This window comes from Vipera berus (genome assembly GCF_964194415.1).
Source record: "Vipera berus genome assembly, chromosome: 4".
Taxonomy (NCBI): domain Eukaryota; kingdom Metazoa; phylum Chordata; class Lepidosauria; order Squamata; family Viperidae; genus Vipera; species Vipera berus.
The window spans coordinates 23847802-23867074 of NC_138206.1; the positions used below are offsets into that span (position 1 = coordinate 23847802).

At 35.4% G+C, this 19273-nt stretch overlaps 1 protein-coding gene across 11 annotated transcripts in view; it reads left to right on the forward strand.

Moving 5' to 3' along the window:
* PAN3 (poly(A) specific ribonuclease subunit PAN3) overlaps positions 1–19273 on the forward strand; it is a 92712-nt gene that overhangs the window by 41829 nt on the left and 31610 nt on the right. For all 11 annotated transcript variants that reach the window (XR_014026305.1, XR_014026306.1, XR_014026307.1 and 8 more), the window contains 8 exons: positions 1022–1172; positions 3338–3585; positions 4968–5072; positions 8985–9042; positions 10788–10949; positions 11256–11372; positions 11468–11569; positions 17938–18103. Coding sequence is in view for 4 of the 11 variants with exons in the window: in XM_081326782.1 (XP_081182908.1) it covers positions 1022–1172; positions 3338–3585; positions 4968–5072; positions 8985–9042; positions 10788–10949; positions 11256–11372; positions 11468–11569; positions 17938–18103 (1109 nt within the window). In the remaining 7 variants the exon portion in view is untranslated. The remainder of the gene's footprint in view (positions 1–1021; positions 1173–3337; positions 3586–4967; positions 5073–8984; positions 9043–10787; positions 10950–11255; positions 11373–11467; positions 11570–17937; positions 18104–19273) is intronic.

The window sequence follows — 19273 nt, forward strand, 5'->3', positions numbered from 1 at the left end:
AGGCAGGGGGAAATCTCATGTATTGAACCTGGATAAAAGAAGGCAAATGAGAAAGATAAATATTTAGTATTCTGCTATATGTTATTACACTTTAACATGATTATAATTCATTCTACCTTTTTAAATATGTTAATAGTTGTATTATTAAATATAGTATTTTAGCCAAGAAACTCATAACTGCATGCTGAACATGCTATAGCTATACAAAGAATGTTTGTTGAGCTATTCTGATTCGTCCAGCATTTGGTACTGAATTATATAACCACATCAAGATTCAAACGGCTTTACAGTGATTGATGTTGCAGGGGGAATATAATTGCTTGTTATTTAATTTATACTCTTGATTGCTGTTCTATTATGTTAAGGTTTTTATAGTTTATGTTGCTTTAAGTTTTACTACCTCTTTTATAGTTTATGTTGCTTTAAGTTTTACTACCTCTCTTTATAGATCATCTATAAAATGTAATGTAACTGATCTTTGACCATAAATCATATTATAATAACTAACTAAAATAAGCTTTTTGAAATAATTCTACAGTCTAGTTCTCTAAAATATCATCTGTTTATATAAACAGGCTACCATCCACATAATAGTAAAGCTGACAATTGCTCAAATATAATTGACCCATGTGTATTGCAGATTTGCAGATCTTAAATTATAAAGAGAGTTATATGGAGATCTGTATTTCAACAGACTTCTTATGGTAAAAGAGATTCAGTTAGGACAAAAATGCCTACCTTATTTGAATGTTTTCTTCTTTTTCCTTCTCTTCTTTGTCATGTAATATTACAAACCAAGCACAGTTTTGAAAAGTTATGGCTAGAGAACAATTATAGTAAAAGGGGAATAATATATAAAGTCCACATTAACTTCAATGGAATAATTTTAGTCTTTGGACCCTGGCATTAATGTCTACTGAAATTTGAAATATTAGATTTTGTAGTTTTAATTCCACTGAATTATTTAGTAGACAAGTATGTCTTCACATTTAACATATAATATATCCTGATTTTTAAACAGACGCCAAATCCCACTGCAAGTGAGTTTATTCCTAAAGGAGGATCAAACTCCCGACTTGGTAATATGTCACAGTCCAATATCTCTGCCTTCTCTCAAGCCTTGTTCTCTCATCCTTCCATGGGAAATCCTGCAAATCCTGGATTAGCTCCAGGTAAGTGTAGAGTAATTAATATACTTTTTATTATAATATAGCATGTAAGTTGCTAAGTAGTAGTAACTAATTTATCTTGTTGTGCCTTAGGAACTCATTGATACAATAAGTTTGGCTATGCATATTGTAACTTCATGTAGTTCTAAGCACTTTGCCACCTTATACAAGTTGCTTTGTTATAAGAGTAATTTTTAAAGGTTTCTTGTAATTATTTGGCTTTAGTAAGTTATGCATAGACTATTATTTATTTTTTCTGGGCACTAAAAAGACGTTATTAAATTTTCCTAAAGTAGTGAAGGCTACTAAAGAGTGGCCAGGGATACAAACGTGAACAAAAGTATAGATATGGTTACAAAATAATACATGAGCAAAACAATGAAAAGTCAGGATTCTGGGATATTTGATTATAAAATCATTGATGTTCATATTGTTTTGTTTCTGACAGTAAATGCTCATCACTGTTCCTGACTTTTATATTAAAGTTAGAATAGCTTGAAAAATTTTTTTACTCAACCAAAATTTCTATCAACTGTCCTTCCAAAATTTTGTAGATTTTATTACTAAGAATATAGGTGTTTGGAAGCTTCAAATGTTTGAATCAAGATTCTGATTCAAAATCTAAGTCGGGGTGTCAAACTGCCGGCCCACGGGCCGGACACATCACGAGGAAACAGCGTCCACCCCATTGCCGGCAATGGGGAAAAAGCTCCGATACGTTCACGTGACAACGCGAGTGTGACATGTCTGATCTAAGTTGTATGAAGATTTCAAATAATTCCAAAATAAATTACTGAACTGAGGTTTGAAACAAATCTTGTGATTAGTTCCTTCATCCTATATTGCCGTCAAAGGAGAGAGAGACTTTCTTTCCTTTGGTCAGGCCATTTATGCTTCTAATTAGCTGTCTTTTTATAAGATTGGACTTGAAATCACATGAGACCTACTGGGCTAAGACCCCTGTTCCTGTGTAGTTGTTCTAGGTAGATATCTATAGTTGTAGATAAACATAAACAATTTTTTGAAAATTGGTTTCAGCACCCAGCAGTGACTTTGAGCCAGCCATTCTTTTTCAGGCCAACACCTCAGAACAAGGATTGTTGTTGTAGGGAAAATAGGAACAGAAAGGATAGATAGATAATTGGTTGGTTGGTTGGTTGGTTAGTTGGTTTTTATGGATTTTTATGTTGTGGAATTTGTTATACGTTGTCTGGAGTCACTATAAGTTGGGTGGTCATATAAAGGTGTTTAATAAATAACAGTTATGTATGATCATTGCCTTGAGTTACTATAAAATAATAAAAACAGGATAAAAAAATCTAGGAGTCAGATGAATAACTAAATGTTGGTATTTGGAAAGGAGTTTATTTTAAAACAATATCATTTAAAGGGATTAGTTACAATGTTAGAGAGATCCAGGTTAAGGCAATACTAAGCTATGGAAGCTTACAAATGGCCAGTCCCTGTCTTTAGCATTCTTCACTAATTCTTCTGCAGGATCAGAGATTTTTTTAATGTCGTAGATACTATAGATAGAAACTGAATTTCATTCATAAAAATGATTGTTCTGCCAAGTTGTTTTCCCTTAAAGACAATGCCTTATAATATTGAATACAAAACATCAGAGGTCAGTAAACTTATGGTAGTTTTTATTTGTTTAACTTTGTTATATTTCCCACTTTTTCATATATCCTATAATAAAGATATTTCATTTTCTTATGGGTGCTATGGCGAATGAGAAAACTTACTCATGACAGAATGATCCACTTCAGACAATGCTGGAATGTTCTGTTCTTCCTCCAGACTATATCAAATCTGGTTATTTTCATTTTGGAGGAAATTTAATATGATCTGGAGGAAGGAGTTGTCTGCAATGGAATGTTCCTAAATTGGCGAGTTTTGCACATCGCTAGATTTATTGTAAGGCTGAGGCATTGATTTCAATATGCAACCTTGAAGGTATGTCCATCAGCATACATGATATATGTTAACAATTTTATTTGAATACTGAATATAGGTTGAGATTTGAGACATTTTCATTTATCTTGTTCCAAAGTTCTTTTTTTCTGATCTGTAAGAGAATTCATAATTTTTCAAGTTTTAGAGTTCATGTTGGAACATGTTCCTGGTTTACCAGCAAGTCTTTTTTCCCTTTTTATTTGCACAAGGAATGTCACTGTCAGCAGGATCTTCACCCCTTCATTCTCCTAAAATCACTCCTCATACATCTCCTGCTCCTAGACGAAGAAGTCATACACCAAACCCAGCAAATTATATGGTGCCCACTAGTGCCTCTACACCAGTTACTAATGCTGTCTCACAGCCCCCCACAACTGGCCATGTGATTCAGAAAGAAACTGTGGGTGGAACAACCTATTTCTATACTGACACAACTCCAGCACCTCTAACTGGAATGGTAAGGTTTAGCTTCAGTTGTGAGGATACTTGTCAGCAAAAAATTGTTTACTGTTTTTTCAGTATTTATTTGCTAATAAACGTCCCTTCTTCATATTTAAATTATCTCTTCTCTTCTTCATAGTTTATAAAGGAGGTATTACATGTACTTGGATATGATAAACTCTGTTTGCTTTGAATTAATTCTTGGCACGGTAAGCCATTGTTATCATAGTAAACAGTTATAGCTTCTTCCAAAAATAGCCTTTTATCTTTTTGCATAGGCTATAATTTTTGTACAGTTCTTTCCCCCAAGAACAGATGGGAAGAAGCTATAGCTCAGTGGCAAAGCTCTGGTGTCAAGGGATAAGGTATCTTAGTGAAAATTTTAAGAGCTGTTGCCAATTGGAACAGATGTTAGTAGCTAGATGTCATCAAAGTGAATGGAAAGTATTTCTGTATTTTCATTAGAAATCCTCTTAAGTGAAATTTTAACAGGGAAGTAAGCTGTTTATTTTTTTTAAATACAGGGCCACCTGATGCCTCAGGTTTGCCTAGAAGACGTTTATATGTTAAGCATAGCTGGCTTCTTAAAAAACTTGATTTGTTGTCTGGAATGAGAGGATTTGTCCAAAATAGAATTGGAAAAGCTGCTAACAACAAAATGTTATGAAGTGTTAAGTGATTAATAAAGATCCTTCTATGAGAAAATTTGACGCTTGCCTGAACTGGAAATAGAGAACCTTTAGTTAATTAATTAATCCCTTTATCATATATATATATATATATATATATATATATATATATATATATATATATATATATACATATATATATATATATATATATATATATATATATATATATATATATATATATATACCTCTCTAGCAAGAGATTCACTTTACAGTATAAAATACAAGTGGAATCAACATTTTAATTAAAATTATGTTGCAAAAGGTATGAGTTTTAATTTTTTTTAAAAAAAATTACTATTTTTTCCAAATAATAGAGCAAAAAACTAAGCAAATCTGAGATATGTTAATAAGAAAAAAGAGATTTGGAGTCTGAAATAATCAAGTTAATTTAGACAAACTATAGTGAATGAATGGTATGTTAGAACCCTTTGTGGAATGGATGTTGCTAGAATTAGCTATTCAGTCTAAGTTCAAGCCTATAAAAGACTGTATGGTATCTAAGAAGCACGTGTGGAAGGATGAAGGTTCATTCTCCAAGCTTGTGGGTTGGTTTCCGAACATTTCATTACTAGGCTTGGTAACATCTTCAGCGGTGTTCTTAGCTCATGGGTTTAAGGTGCTTCCTTGAATGTATTAAGAAGGTTTTTAAGGTCTATTAATTTTTCAACTTCTGAAAGTTGTCTGTTTCCTAATTGACTTTCAATAGGTATTCCCAAATTATCATATTTACCCTCCAACCGCACCTCATGTTGCTTATATGCAACCAAAAGCTAATGCACCTTCCTTCTTCATGGCTGATGAACTCAGACAGGTAAATTCTTTTTAAAATATAAAAATAAGTAATAGATTTTATTCCTAAATGTCTGCACAATTTTTCCTTTAAAATTTTGTAAAAAGCTGTATTCAGCAATTATAAAACTAAGTACTGCATTGTGGGAAGTGTAGTACACTCACAAGTACACTATTTGAACTGGAGGTGCTGTATGAGAACTAATAGCGGCTTGCATATTTATTTAATCTTAATACTGGGCTTTGGCAAGGTTTCATATTCATATTTTGAGTCCTTTTGATGGAAAACTTCATAATGAGAAAGGCTATGAGTATGACAAATGTAAGCATCCTGTGAAAATATTACTCAAGACTTAAAGATTTGGATTTTGCAGGTGAAATTGCACTTCTGGCAGAAACGTAGAAATGTTCATAGGACATGATTGCCAATTTGAAAATAGAGGTTGGTAAAATCACCCTGGGGATAAATAAGAACTGTGTGAAAGTCATGCAATTTGGAAATCTCCAAGGGAGCATGTAGTTGGTTGTTGGACAGAAACCCATTCAGGAATTACAGAAATTCGCCTATCAGGGAAGTTGCACTGTGAAATGACGGAGACACTGAGAAGCAACATTAATCACAAAGAAAAACATAGCCAATGTTGCAAACTCTGCATCCAGTTTGGTCTAAATAATGTCTTAGTAGCAATATATGCAAGCAAAACTTGGAAAAATCATGCATGTGATAGCAAAAAAGCTCTACCTGTATTGCTCATGAAAAATCTTCGTTGTCAGTTACCAAAATCTTCCTTCTAATAATGAGATTTTAGGAAAAGTCTCTTTCATATAACAAGACATTGTGAGGGATTGCAAGTTATATTTTGGTGGACATTTTGTATCTGCTGGATACCTGTTACCCAAGGACTGCCATTTGTTGGATACCACCTGGAGGAAAGAAGAAGCGAGACAGATCCATTAAAATTGGCTAAAAAAATATTTAAAGAAAACTTGATAAACACTGGACCCACATGCGAAGAAACAGAAACCATTAAAACTGACTAAAATTGTTGCAGGAACTTGTTACCCAGTGTACAGAAAACTATAGGAGGATCTAATTCTAAATTCCCAGACAGGATTTAGTTACTCCCATGAAATGACAGCATAAATAAAATACAAGCAAGTTATACAGAATAATGTAAACATATATAGGATTGTAGTGTTGGTCATTAATTCTCAAACAAGTGAGTATTCAGTAAGAGTCACTTAGGTGAAATGAGTGGTACAAAAATTTTATAAAATACAGGCAGTCCTCTACTTATCAACCATAGTTGGGCCCAAAATTTAAGTTGCTTAGTGCAGGGGTCCCCAGCCCCTGGTCCGTGGACCGACACTAGGCAGTGGCATGCTAGAAACCGGTCTGCAGGATGCAGGCTGTACATGAAACCACGCCCCCTCCGGTCCACAGAAAAACCTCTCCACGAAACCAGCTCCTGCTGGTACCTTAGGGAGCACCTGCGACCAGCATCAACTTCCCTCCGCCCAGTGCGCTCCCACAGAGAGGGCCTCCTCAGGGTGCCGCCGTTCGGAGAATGCCGTCTGGTGACCCCCAGGGGGAGGGTGTTCTCTGTGGGTCCGCCTGACCTGTGGAACCGTTTACCGGTTGAGCTCCGGATGGCTCCCGACCTTCGCTCCTTCCGACGCGACCTAAAAACCTATTTGTTTGTACAAGCCGGCCTGGTCTGATGGGTTTTGTTTTAATTATTGTTTTAATGTAATTTATTTTCTGCATTTGGGCACTAGGGTTTAATTTGTTTTAATTTCTGTATTTTGGGTATTTTGATATTTATGTCCCTGTTCACCACCCTGAGTCCTTTGGGAGAAGGGCGGTATACAAATCAAATAAATAAATAAAATAAATAAATAAAAGGTTGGGGATCTCTGGCTTAATGGGACAATTGTTAAGTGGGTTTTGCCCCGTTTTACTATCTTTTTTGCCACAGTTGTTAAGTGAATCACTGCAGTTGTTAAGTTAGTAACATGGTTGTTAGTTGAATCTGGTTTTCCCATTAACTTAGCTTGTCAGAAGGTCACAAAAGGTGTTTACATGACCCCGGGACACTGCCACCTTCATAAATATGAACCACTTGCCAAACACCCAAATTTTGATCAGGTGACTATGGGGATGCTGCAGTGGTTATAAGTGTGAAAAGTGGTCATAAGTCACTGTTTCCAGTGCCATTGTAACTTTGAACGGTCACTAAATGAACTGTTGTTAAGTCAAGGACTACCTATACTTGTCAAGGTTTTAGTCTCCAGTACCTTTGTATGGCTACCAATATATCTGACAAAGTAACTGTACATATCTCATTGTAGTATCAGCTATAACCACTGTCAAATTAAGCAGTGCATCTCCCTTCCATTGCCTGTCTTCTGCTATGATATGCCACCTTTATCTTGAGATAGTTGATTATTAGAAAACAAACCTAATTTAGCTAACGTATATTCCTTGAAGGGACGCGGTGGCTCAGTGGGTTAGGACGCTGAGCTTGTCGATCGGAAGGTCGGCAGTTTGGCGGGTCGAATCCCGAGTGCCGCATAACAGAGTGAGCGCCTGTTACTCGTCCCAGCTTCTGCCAACTTAGCAGTTCGAAAGCACGTAAAAATGCAAGTAGAAAAATAGGGACTACTATGGTGGGAAGGTAACAGCGTTCCGTGCGTCTTTGGCGTCTAGTCATGCCGGCCACATGACCACGGAGATGTCCTCGGACAAGCGCTGGCTCTTCGGCTTTGAAACGGAGATGAGCACCGGCCCCTAGAGTCGGAAACGACTAGCACGCATGTGCGGGGGAAACTTTACCTTTACCTTTACCTTTATATTCCTTGAAGGTTGTATAAAGAATCTTGAGGTCTGCATTTAGTTCATAGGCCAACGTTTATGTAACAATATAATACTGTAGAAAAGAAGCTGATCGTGCCTCAAAGTTGTGGTGTAATTGTAGGAAAGCAAACCATAACTGTACTAGAAAGTTTGAGCAAGCGAGTTGATAGGAAGATAAGATATAAGATACTTCTTTTGAATATCATGTTTAATACATGTAATGTGTAGAGGTTGATAAATGATTTTTTGCTAGAAAGAAATTGTAAAAAAGTATTTATTTGTAAGGCTGTGCAACTGCATGTGTTTCTGGAATTTCATGATGCCCTCTATAGTTGTGAGGAAAAGTGTCATTTGGCTTAAATAGTTGCAGGCAGATGTTACATGATCACCCTCACATGATTTGAAGCACTTTTTCGTTTTTGAGTCAGAAGCTATGTCATGGTTATTTGAGGTCAAGTGCAGGTTTGTAAATATATCTGGAAAAATTACTAGAATGTTTTTTTACTTATAAAAATGAAGCAGTAGCCTCTTCTCCATAATCTATTTCCTTACATAGATGCAAACATATCCTTGTGATGATCTGGACTGAATTAAATAGAGGACTGGTCTAATGCCCATGCTATGTTTAAATGTGAATCTTCAGCATTGAGAAGACTAAAACGATTGCTTGAGAATAGTGAGAGATAGCTAAAAAATGCTAGGGCAAAATGCTACTATTAAAGCGCAGTGTGAAAAATCTGGGATGGAAGACCATTTTAATTGTAAGAATTACTTGCCTTAATTGTAAGACATACTTGCTGAAAAGCAATCTAGAAGTTTCTTGGTAGGACTAAGTAGACTCAGTTCTTAAACCAGAAGAATTACTTGGCTATTGGATATATCCAACAATCATATTCAAAAATTCATAGTTCTCAAAGAAGTTTACTTTAGGTAAGCTTTCGATTTTGGTAAAGCAGCCAGACCAAATAAAACAAAAAAATGCATCAGTTTAAGTTTTATAGTTTAACCCAACTCCATTTAAAAAACAACATAAATGTTACACTTTATCTGTAAGAGTATAAAATGTTTTGCTTATAGGAGCTGATCAACAGACACTTAATTACAATGGCTCAGATAGATCAAGCGGACATGCCTGGTAAGTAATTAAAGATCCTGAATTTTTACTTGTATTGGTGAAGTGCATTTATGCTTGCTTTCAGCTTCATAACTCTACTAAATTATACACACACACACACACACACACACGTACACATACACATACTATATATTATATAATACTACATTAGAGTACAGTGTACTCTAGCAATAAAGCAGGGATGACAGTCTCTTTTTTTATGACATTTAACACTTTAGGAGCAGAGCTGCAATGATGTAGATACACTATATGTGAGCTGGAGTAGGTGTTGAGGGGACTTCATGATTCTGGGATATGCATTTTTAAGAGTGTGCACTATAGCTTGTCTGTTTTTCACCTTAAAAACACAAAAAAATGATATCATTGACAGAATTGGCACCAAAAGCCACAGGTTGCCCATTGCTGTGCTAAAAAGTTCCATTTTTGCATGCAGTGTGTTAACTGCCTGACTTGAACCCTTGTGGAGTGCAGAAAATGCTTCAAATCATGCAGATACAGGGACTGTATAGTTATGTGGCCGCTGCTGGGTCTTTTTGAATTTAAAGAACAGGACAGCACCGTTGCCATTATCTAGAAAGGGACAGGGGATGGAGTAAGGCAGGAAACTGTAGAAAGAATGGAATGGAATGGAATGGAATGGAATGGAATGGAATGGAATGGAATGGAATGGAATGGAATAGAATAGAATAGAATAGAATAGAATAGAATAGAATAGAATAGAATAGAATAGAATAGAATAGAATAGAATAGAATAATAACTTTATTGTCACTTTGAATGTGACATTACATACATTAAAATGAAATTTCATTGCATTCAGCTCTCAAAGGGTCACCACCTCCGAGATACACTACATAAATATGACAAAAATTAAATAAATAAATAAATAAATAAATACAGAATTATGCATATACCCATATAATAATATATGACACAGAGAAACAACAATCTAGTTCGGGTTATGTATACATGCACATTACAAGAAAAACGAATCTTGCGAGTTTACCAGACGGATGGCATAGGGCACAAAGCTATTATATTTGTCATTATTATTTCCTGCTAGAAATACTTTGAAACATCCTTCCAGAGGGGAGCAACAGAAACAAACCATAGAGTGGGTGTGTGGGGGTCTCTAACAATGCTTTGAGCTCTAAGCACATAGCACTTATAAGAGTGAGGTTTCTGTTCTGGTTAAATACATTAGTGTTCTGCAAGTCATTAATCTGACTAGCTCAAGGTTGACTTGATCTCCCATCATTCCGAGATCGGAAAATGAGGACCCAGATTTTTGGGGGCAATATGCTAACTCTGTAAATTGCTTAGAGAGGGCTCTAAAGCACTGTGAAGTGGTATATAAATCTAAGCGCTATTGCTATTGCTGTTAAGCAAGGTAATTTAAGCTTATTTTAAGTTTTCACAAATATTCTGTCCTAAAATTTTATTTTATACAACCCTGATGATTTTTTGGCTATTTTTCTTTCCCTTTTAGATTATGGTTAACAATGATCACATATATCTTTTTTGCCTCTGTTTAAAATAGCTAATCATGATCATAGTATTTGCAGTAGGATGTCTTTATTATAAACCGAGTGTATATGATTTGCATCAAACTGTCATTTTAAACTTCTAACTTTGCTACAGTCCTCTAAAAAAGTGTGTGTATCTAATTGATCTTCTCTGTGCCTGTAATAACTGTTTTCTTAATAACTTTAAGTAGTGTCTAATGTATTTCTGTAAACTGGTTTAGCTGTCCCAACAGAAGTTGACAGCTACCACAGCCTTTTCCCTTTAGAACCACTGCCACCACCTAATCGGATACAGAAAACAAGCAACTTTGGGTACATAACATCATGCTACAAAGCTGTAAATAGCAAAGATGATCTGCCATATTGCCTTCGGAGGATACATGGTGAGGGAAATCCTAAGTTGTCATCTTTTAAAATTTCAATGGTACGGATAATTAAACCTAAAACGTTTGTGCATTTCTATGTATAAATCACAAATTGGATATCAAATTGAATCATTCCTTTAAAATTCCTTTAAATAAGGAATAGGAATTTGGCCCTAATGACAATCCATAGAATAGGATATGAAGAAATAAATATGTTTTGTTTTGGTGTGTCTGTTGGTGGCAGCTCAGATTTTGGAACAGATGTGAACGGTCCATTGGAAGTTAATGCTTGGTATGTGAAAAGGGTTTTATTTCTTTCCTCAGGTTTTCGTCTTGTTAATACAAAATGCATGGTATTAGTTGACATGTGGAAAAAAATCCAGCATTCAAATATTATAACATTGCGAGAAGTATTCACCACTAAAGCATTTGGAGAGCATTGTAAGTTTCTCATTTTAATATGTTGGCCAGTTATATCAAAGAGCATGATGCATCAGATGCCTACCTAACTCTCCCCTTGGTCTCTCTTTGCAAAGCTCTTGTGTTTGCATATGATTTCCATGCTGGAGGAGAGACTATGATGAGCAGGCATTTCAATGATCCTAGTGCTGATGCCTACTTCACAAAACGGAAGTGGGGTAAGGCAAATATATAAATATATATATATATATATATATATATACATATGTTGTAGCACAAAAATATTATAAAATTGTTATTGGAGTTTTAGTAAAGCATTTCATTGTACATATTTTAAAAAATCAGGAATACAGAACTTTTGGTATTGATCCATTTGTTGTTTTGAGGGCATATTGTCAGTTCTTTTACAAAATGGTTTCATTTTGTTCCATCACAAAATGTCTTCTGTGGTGGGCAGCCAATAAATTTTATAAGTAAATAAAATTTATAAACAAACAAACATTGGAATAATTGGAAGAAAAAAAGAGCTAGATACTTTCTAAAGATTCCAGGATGCTCTTTAGCCTCTCAGATTATTTTCTGAACAGAGAATTGCACCATAGTTATTTCCCATGATTTTTTTCTAATGTACGTGGGAGGCCCACAATACTTCTTGGAAATAAATATTATGCAAGAAATGAATGCGTCACTTTACAACCTGCCACAGCCTCATTTTATTTTTTAATTAAAAATTTAAAAAAATCAGGTGCTCCAAGAGACCTTACAAATACCAAAGAATATGTTCTTAATACATATGGAGTTTTAAGACAATTAGATCCTTGAGATGCTCCAAAGGCACCACTTTAAAAGTGTTATAACTAAATCAAATTTAATCCATTACAAAGCAAGCATTTCTGGAAGACCAGTTTGGACTAAACTAAGGAACAGTTAGTCCAAACTGATCTTCCAGAAATGCTTGCTTTGTAATGGAATGGACATTATTTTTATTAAGGACTAAGAACAAATTATTATATTGTTGTATCTAAAATCTTTTGAATTCCTCTTATTCCTTTAGCATGCATAATCTTGGTCCTTCTGTGTTTTTTTCTATTTATCTAAATTCTACAGTGCAATAAGATTAAATTTTTATTTAGTTATAACACTTTTTTTCAAACAAAATTTCCATATAAATTAACTAGAAATAAATTGGTATATTTCATGCTATATGGTGGCACAATTTATTTTAGTGTATATGAGGTAGAACGTTGGAGAGGCAGAAAAATGTTTAGAATAGCTGTGTTCTTGGTGGCAATTTGATAGAACTTATAATAGTAGAATACAAATTTTTAAAAGATACAGGAATACTTGTGGAACTAAGGGAGAAGGTTATTACTTGAAAATATGGGAAGAAAAATCATTTGTTTAAGTGCTTCATTTTATATTTTGCAGTTTTAGGCTGTATTTATAATTTCAAGAGGAGTCTGCTCAGTGAACTAATAATTCAAGACATTTTTTTGTTAATTTGCTTTGGCAGTTGAAAGAACAGAACTGTGGTTACATAGCTGTTTTCATGTATCAAATTCTGCTGTCACACTGTGGTTAGTCTTTTTTTTTTTTTACTTTGCCATGTCACTTGGTAACACATTTCAGAATTTTATGGTTGAGGATGTGGTATAGAGTTTTCTTTTGACGGATACTCAAGACATGTCACATTGAATTTATTTCTGAACCGAACACCTGTGAGCTATTCGATTACTTTCTAGCTGATCACTAAACAAGTTCCAATTTATCCCATTCTACCTGAAGACTGTGCTTGGGTTGAACTTAATTAAAAATTTTAGTGGTCTTTTTAACAAAAGGCAATTTGGCTTGTTTGCATTAAAAGGCTTGACTATTTAAGTGGCATTGAAGCATTAAAAAGGAAAGTACTTTTTCAACTGATTATAGCTGAACACATGCATGCGGTTTTCTTGATACAATATAAATATGATTTGCCAATAACTTTTTCTTGGCTTTTTTTTCCACCTGACTTTTCTCTCTAGCCCAGTGATCCCCAACTTTTGCAGCTTGGTGGCTCGGCTGGGCAGGGAGAAGGGAACTGGGCCAGTGCGTGCATGTATGCAATCCTTGCACAAATGGCGGTCCAGCCTGGAGCGCACACTCACACAGCCCTTTCATGAGTGGCGCAAGTGGCGGGCTGGCACACACGCACACACAGCTGTTCGTGGAAGTTGAGTTGCATGCACACTGCAGCCAGCTACTCAGGTGGCCCAATTCCAAGTGGGCCACAGTCTGGTAGTGGGCCGCGGCCCAAGGGTTGGGGACCCCTGCTGTAGCCTACAGCTCTGAAGGTATTCTGTCTCACCTCCAAATAAATAATTTGTTTCATTATCTGATATTATTTACTATTGAAGTTAGGGTGGAGAAATGTTTTAAATTAAAATCATTTATCAAAATGTAAAAGCTTGATTCTTTCCCCCCCCCCCCAAATTTATCCTGCTTGTGTTTTAAAACATAATATAACAACAACATAAAATAAAAGTACAGGTAGTCCTCGACTTACAACAGTTTGTTTAGTGACTGTTGAAAGTTAGAATGGCACTGAAAAATGTGACTTATGACCGTTTTTCACAGTTATAACCTTTGCAGCATCCTCATGATCATGTGATCAAAATTTAGACGCTTGGCGATTGGTTCATATTTATGACCGTTGCTATGTCCCAGGGTCATGATTACCTTTTGCGACCTTCTGGCCAGCAAAGTCAATGGAGAAACCAGATTGATTTAACAACCGGGTTACTAACTTATCAACTGCAATGATTCACTTAATAACTGTGGCAAGAAAGGTCTTAAAATGGGACAAAACTCACTTAACAAATGTCTCACTTAAGAACAGAAATTTTGGGCTCCATTGTGGTCGTAAGTCGAGGACTATCTGTACAACATGCATGTATTTTCATGCAAAATCATGAAAATAAAACCAAACACAAAGTTAAGACTGCTAATGCACTATCTTTCCTTAGCAACATAATCAGCATTCACATACAATGAACTTCCCTTGAACATGTCAGTCCTTATTGCTTAGTGCAGGTCCCTATCTCTGGGTGGAGTGGGGAAGAGGAAGAGAAAGAAGCAGACAAATAAAACATTTATTATGTTTCTGAAAAAGCAAAACATTTTATGAATAATATAATAATAATAATAATAATAATAATAATAATAATAATAATAATAATAATAATAATAATAATAATAATAATAATAATAATAATAATAATAATAATAATAATAATAATAATAATAATAATAAGAAAAGTTGAAAGGGATCTTGGAGGTCATCTAGTCCAACCCCCTGCTCAGGCAGGAAACCCTATACCACTTCAGACAAATGGCTGTCCAGTCTCTTCTTAAAAACTTCCAAAGTTGGAGCATTCACAGCTTCTGGAGTTAGGTTGTTCCACTGATTAATTGTTCTAACTGTCAGGAAATTTCTCCTTAGTTCTAGGTTGCTTTTTACTTTGATTAGTTTCCATCTGTTGCTTCTTGTCCTGCCTTCCTCTTCTTTCTGGTAACCCCTGAGATATTGGAACACTGCTATCATGTCACCCCTCGTCCTTCTCTTCATTAAACTAGACATACCCAATTCCAGCAACCGTTCTTTTTATGTTTTAACCTCCAGTCCACTAATCATCTTTGCTGCTATTCTCTGCACTCTTTCTAGAGTCTCAACATTTTTTTTACATTGTGGTGACTGAAACTGGATGCAGTATTCCAAGTGTGGCTTTACCAAGGCATTGTAAAGTGGTATTAGTACTTCACTTGATCTTGATTCTATCCCTCTATTAATGCAGCCTAGCATTGTGTTGGCTTTTTTGGCAGCTGCAGCACACTGCTGGCTCATATTTAAGTGATTGTCCACTAGGATTCCAAAATCCTTTTCAGTTACTACTATTGAGCAAGGTACCACCTATACTATACCTGTGCATTGAATTTCGTTTTGTTGGATAGCACCCAGTGTTCAAGTCTGTCCAGATCCTCCTGTATCTTAAGCCTATTTTCTGGAATGCTGGCTATTCCTGCCAGCTTGGTGTCATCTGCAAATATGATGAGTTCCGCATCTATCCCCTCATCCAAATCATTGATGAAGGTGTTGAAGAGCACTGGGCCCAGAACAGAGCCCTGGGGCACCCCACTACACACTTCCCTCTGTGTAGATGCAGTTCCATTGAGGACCACATGCTGAGAATGGCCGGTTAGCCAGCTACGAATCCATCTGGTGGTGATGCTATCCAACCCACATTTTTCTATCTTATCAAGTAGTAGATTGTGGTCTACTTTATCAAATGCCTTACTGAGGTCCAAGTAAATTATATCCACAGGATTCCTCTGGTCCACTAATGTCACCTGGTGACAAAGAATGCAATAAGATTTGTCTGGCATGATTGTTTTTGACAAACCCATGTTGATTTTTGGTAATGACTTTGTTTGCCTCTAGGTGTTCTCTGATTTGTTGCTTGATTATATTTATACCATGTACTTTTATTTCACAATACTAATTACATTTAGCTTTGCCTGAGTAAATTGCAGAGTAAGGGAAGCAAGCATTCCCTCATTTGTACAAAAAATGTATAAAGTTTTTTAAAATTGCTAGTATTTTATTTTTTGACATAAAATAAACATCTCTTATTCAGGAAATGCTTCTGAACCTACCTCAGACATGTACTTGAACACTCTAATATACTTTTGAGGTTTGCTAAAGAGTGCTGAATGAAGAAAGTTGTAGGAAGAGATAGTTTGCAGCATACGCAGCTTTTACACCAAATATAAATGATTTTGAAAAGTGGGAGATGAAATGCCAGGAAGAATTAATTATAAAAACTTATCTTTTAATAGAATAATGTTAGAAATTATTTTGAGAACAAGTGTGACAACTAAGTGTCTGAATTGCAACACATATCATTTTGAGTTTTGGATATTTGTGATATCATTTTGAAATCTGAGATTTCATGGTGCAAAGGATCTTACCATCAGTCTTTTCTTCAATAGTCATATTGTAGTGTGTCTCAAAAACTTTGAAAAATTGTGAAAATACTTAAAATAGCACGATTGTATCAACTGTTTCAGGATAAGTAGCATTATGCAAACTACAAAAAGGAAAATAAAGTAAAATAAAGGCATTAGATAAAGGAAAATATGGCTAAATTGAGTTTACAATAGTGCCATTCAGTGTACCTGTTTATACTTTTTGATTATTACAAAATATTTTTGCTCGTTCATGCACGATGCCATACGTTACCTTTTGATCTTACTAAATCTCTTTTTGGAATATCATGAATTCCATTCAAATATGACTTTCTCAGTCTTCCCATTCCTTTTAAATATTTCATTCTTCTTTGTTTTGTCAATCAGCCAATAATTTATTCTGTTTATATGAATCAACCTTGGTGAATGACTTTTATACTTATTACTTATGCAGCACTCCTTGATACTTGGTCCTATTTGCTACACATGGTTTATAAGTGTCCCATTCCTACTTATTCATCATTTTAGTTTCTCCCCAACTCTTATTTCCATAAGACAAAGAGGGCAAAAGAAAAAAATAATAATAGTTGCAATAAATTAACTTAAACCACCAGACAAATATTCTGAGAAGAAAAATATGCAACATTCCAAATGCATTCAAGTCATATATTTAATGGATTTGGAAATTTTGGAATGTATTTTTTTTCTTATACATGCCATGTAATTAGTGTTGATTAATTTGGAATTTATTTATTTTTTATGGAAAAGCAGAACAAAAACATAGCTTGTCCCAATAATGTCATCTGCCATAGTGTTTCATTTGTATATGTGGCATGTTTTGTTTCACCGGTATACATGTCTTTGCTGCTTTCTTCAACTTAAAGAGTTACACTTAAGTAAATGATAAAAGATCCTTGTAATTCATGAGCTTCTTTCATTAAAACAGACAACAGTAGTTTTTCATAGATATATAAACAAGGTATAATGGTAATAATTCTCTCAAATAGTAACTTTTTCAGCAATTGATATTTTCCTGCATACTGTGTCTGAAAACAAGTAAGTTTATTTAGCAACATCATTAAACATAGTTGCTAAAACAAGCCACACAGCTTTTCCCAGCCTGGGAGCTTCCAGATATGTTTTCCAGAACTCTATCCCAACATTTCTAGAAGATTCTAGATTGTGAAAAGCTGCAGCAACACATCTGAAAGGACTATTTCACACTATAATAGTTCATTCAACTTTTAAGGAACATCAGTGCTTTTCTACTTGAGGGTCACACCAAATTTTATGTGGCATGTCAGGACTACAGGACAAAGGTAGGGAGTACAGCCTCCAAACTGGACCTGATTTTAGTTTGGGGGATCCTTTCATTTCTTTTGCTTTAATGGGGCAATGAGTGCCTTACACTTCAGCAAGCTTAAAGACACAGCTTTCAACCCTGAAAATGCCTTCCTAAGCCCTTCTAGGAGGCAAAATTTGGGCCTTGCCTAAAAGTTTTAGTTTTGCTGTCAGTTAAAAAATGCCACGCGCGGTACAAATCTGCAAATATAGAGTTCATTAGTATTCCTAATTCTGCCAATAGGTCAGCATGATGGACCTCTGCCCCGACAACATGCAGGGTTGCTGCCTGAGTCCCTGATTTGGGCCTATATTGTGCAGCTTACCTCGGCATTGCGGACTATTCATACAGCAGGATTGGCCTGTCGAGTAATGGATCCCACAAAGATTCTGGTGACAGGCAAAACAAGGTAAGACATATTTCTAATATATTAAAAGAATTTATAATATCCTTTCAGAATTATTTTTTGTCTCCACCACCTACTTTGCTACCTAAAAGGTTGCCTTTCACACCTTCTTCTAAGATAACAATCACACAATCCTTCATATTCATCCTAATTAATGGTTCAGCCTAGAAGATGGCATGAGGCTAACATAATTTGTATCTAATTATAACAGAATTTAGTACGTGTAGTGCTTGACTTGCAACGGTTCATTTAGCGACCGTTCAAAGTTACAATGGCACTGGAAAAAGTAACTTATGACCATTTTTCACAACTATGTTGCCGTTGTAGCATCCCCATAGTCATGTGATCATAATTCAGATGCTTGGCAACTGACTCATATTTACGACAGCCGCTGTGTTCCGGGGTCATGTGATCACCTTTTGCGACCTTTTGACAACCAAAAGTCAATGCAGAAGCCAGATTCACTTAACAACCACGTTACTAACTTAACAACTGCAGTGATTCACTTAACAACTGTGGCAAGAAAGGTTGTAAAATCAAAACTCACTTAACAAATATGTCACATAGCAACAGAAATGTTGGGGTCAATTGCCATAAATTGGTCGTAAATTGAGGACCTGTATATCTAATTCTAGTAGCTACTGGAATTGTGGAATTCCAAGCCTATGGATATAAGTTCCTCCCTACAACTGCCATCTTAATCTAATAATCTTAAGTATCAAGTGATATAACATTTGAAGGGTTTTGGTTTAAAAGATCCAATAATTTTTGAAGCTGTAATACTTAGGATGACATCTTCATAAACATGCAAAGCATAAGGTGGAGAAGAATAGACATAAATTGACAATGTATCTTTCTAATGTTGGTTGTCTAGGGCAGGGGTAGGCAACCTTGGCTCTTTTATGACTTGTGGACTTAAATACCCAGAATTCCTGAACCAGCCATGCTGACTCAGTAATTCTGGGAGTTGATGTCTACAAGTCATAAAAGAGCCAAGGTTGCCGACCCCTGGTCTAGGGCAATAAGCAGCATGACATGATTTCTTCTTGAATATCAAGAGAAAGAAAGTGTAAAAAAAAACTTTTGTGTGTTCCTGACCTACCTGTTTATACATATATCCTGCCAGCTCACATGAATCACAAACCATCCCCTTTGCGAATATGATATTATCCT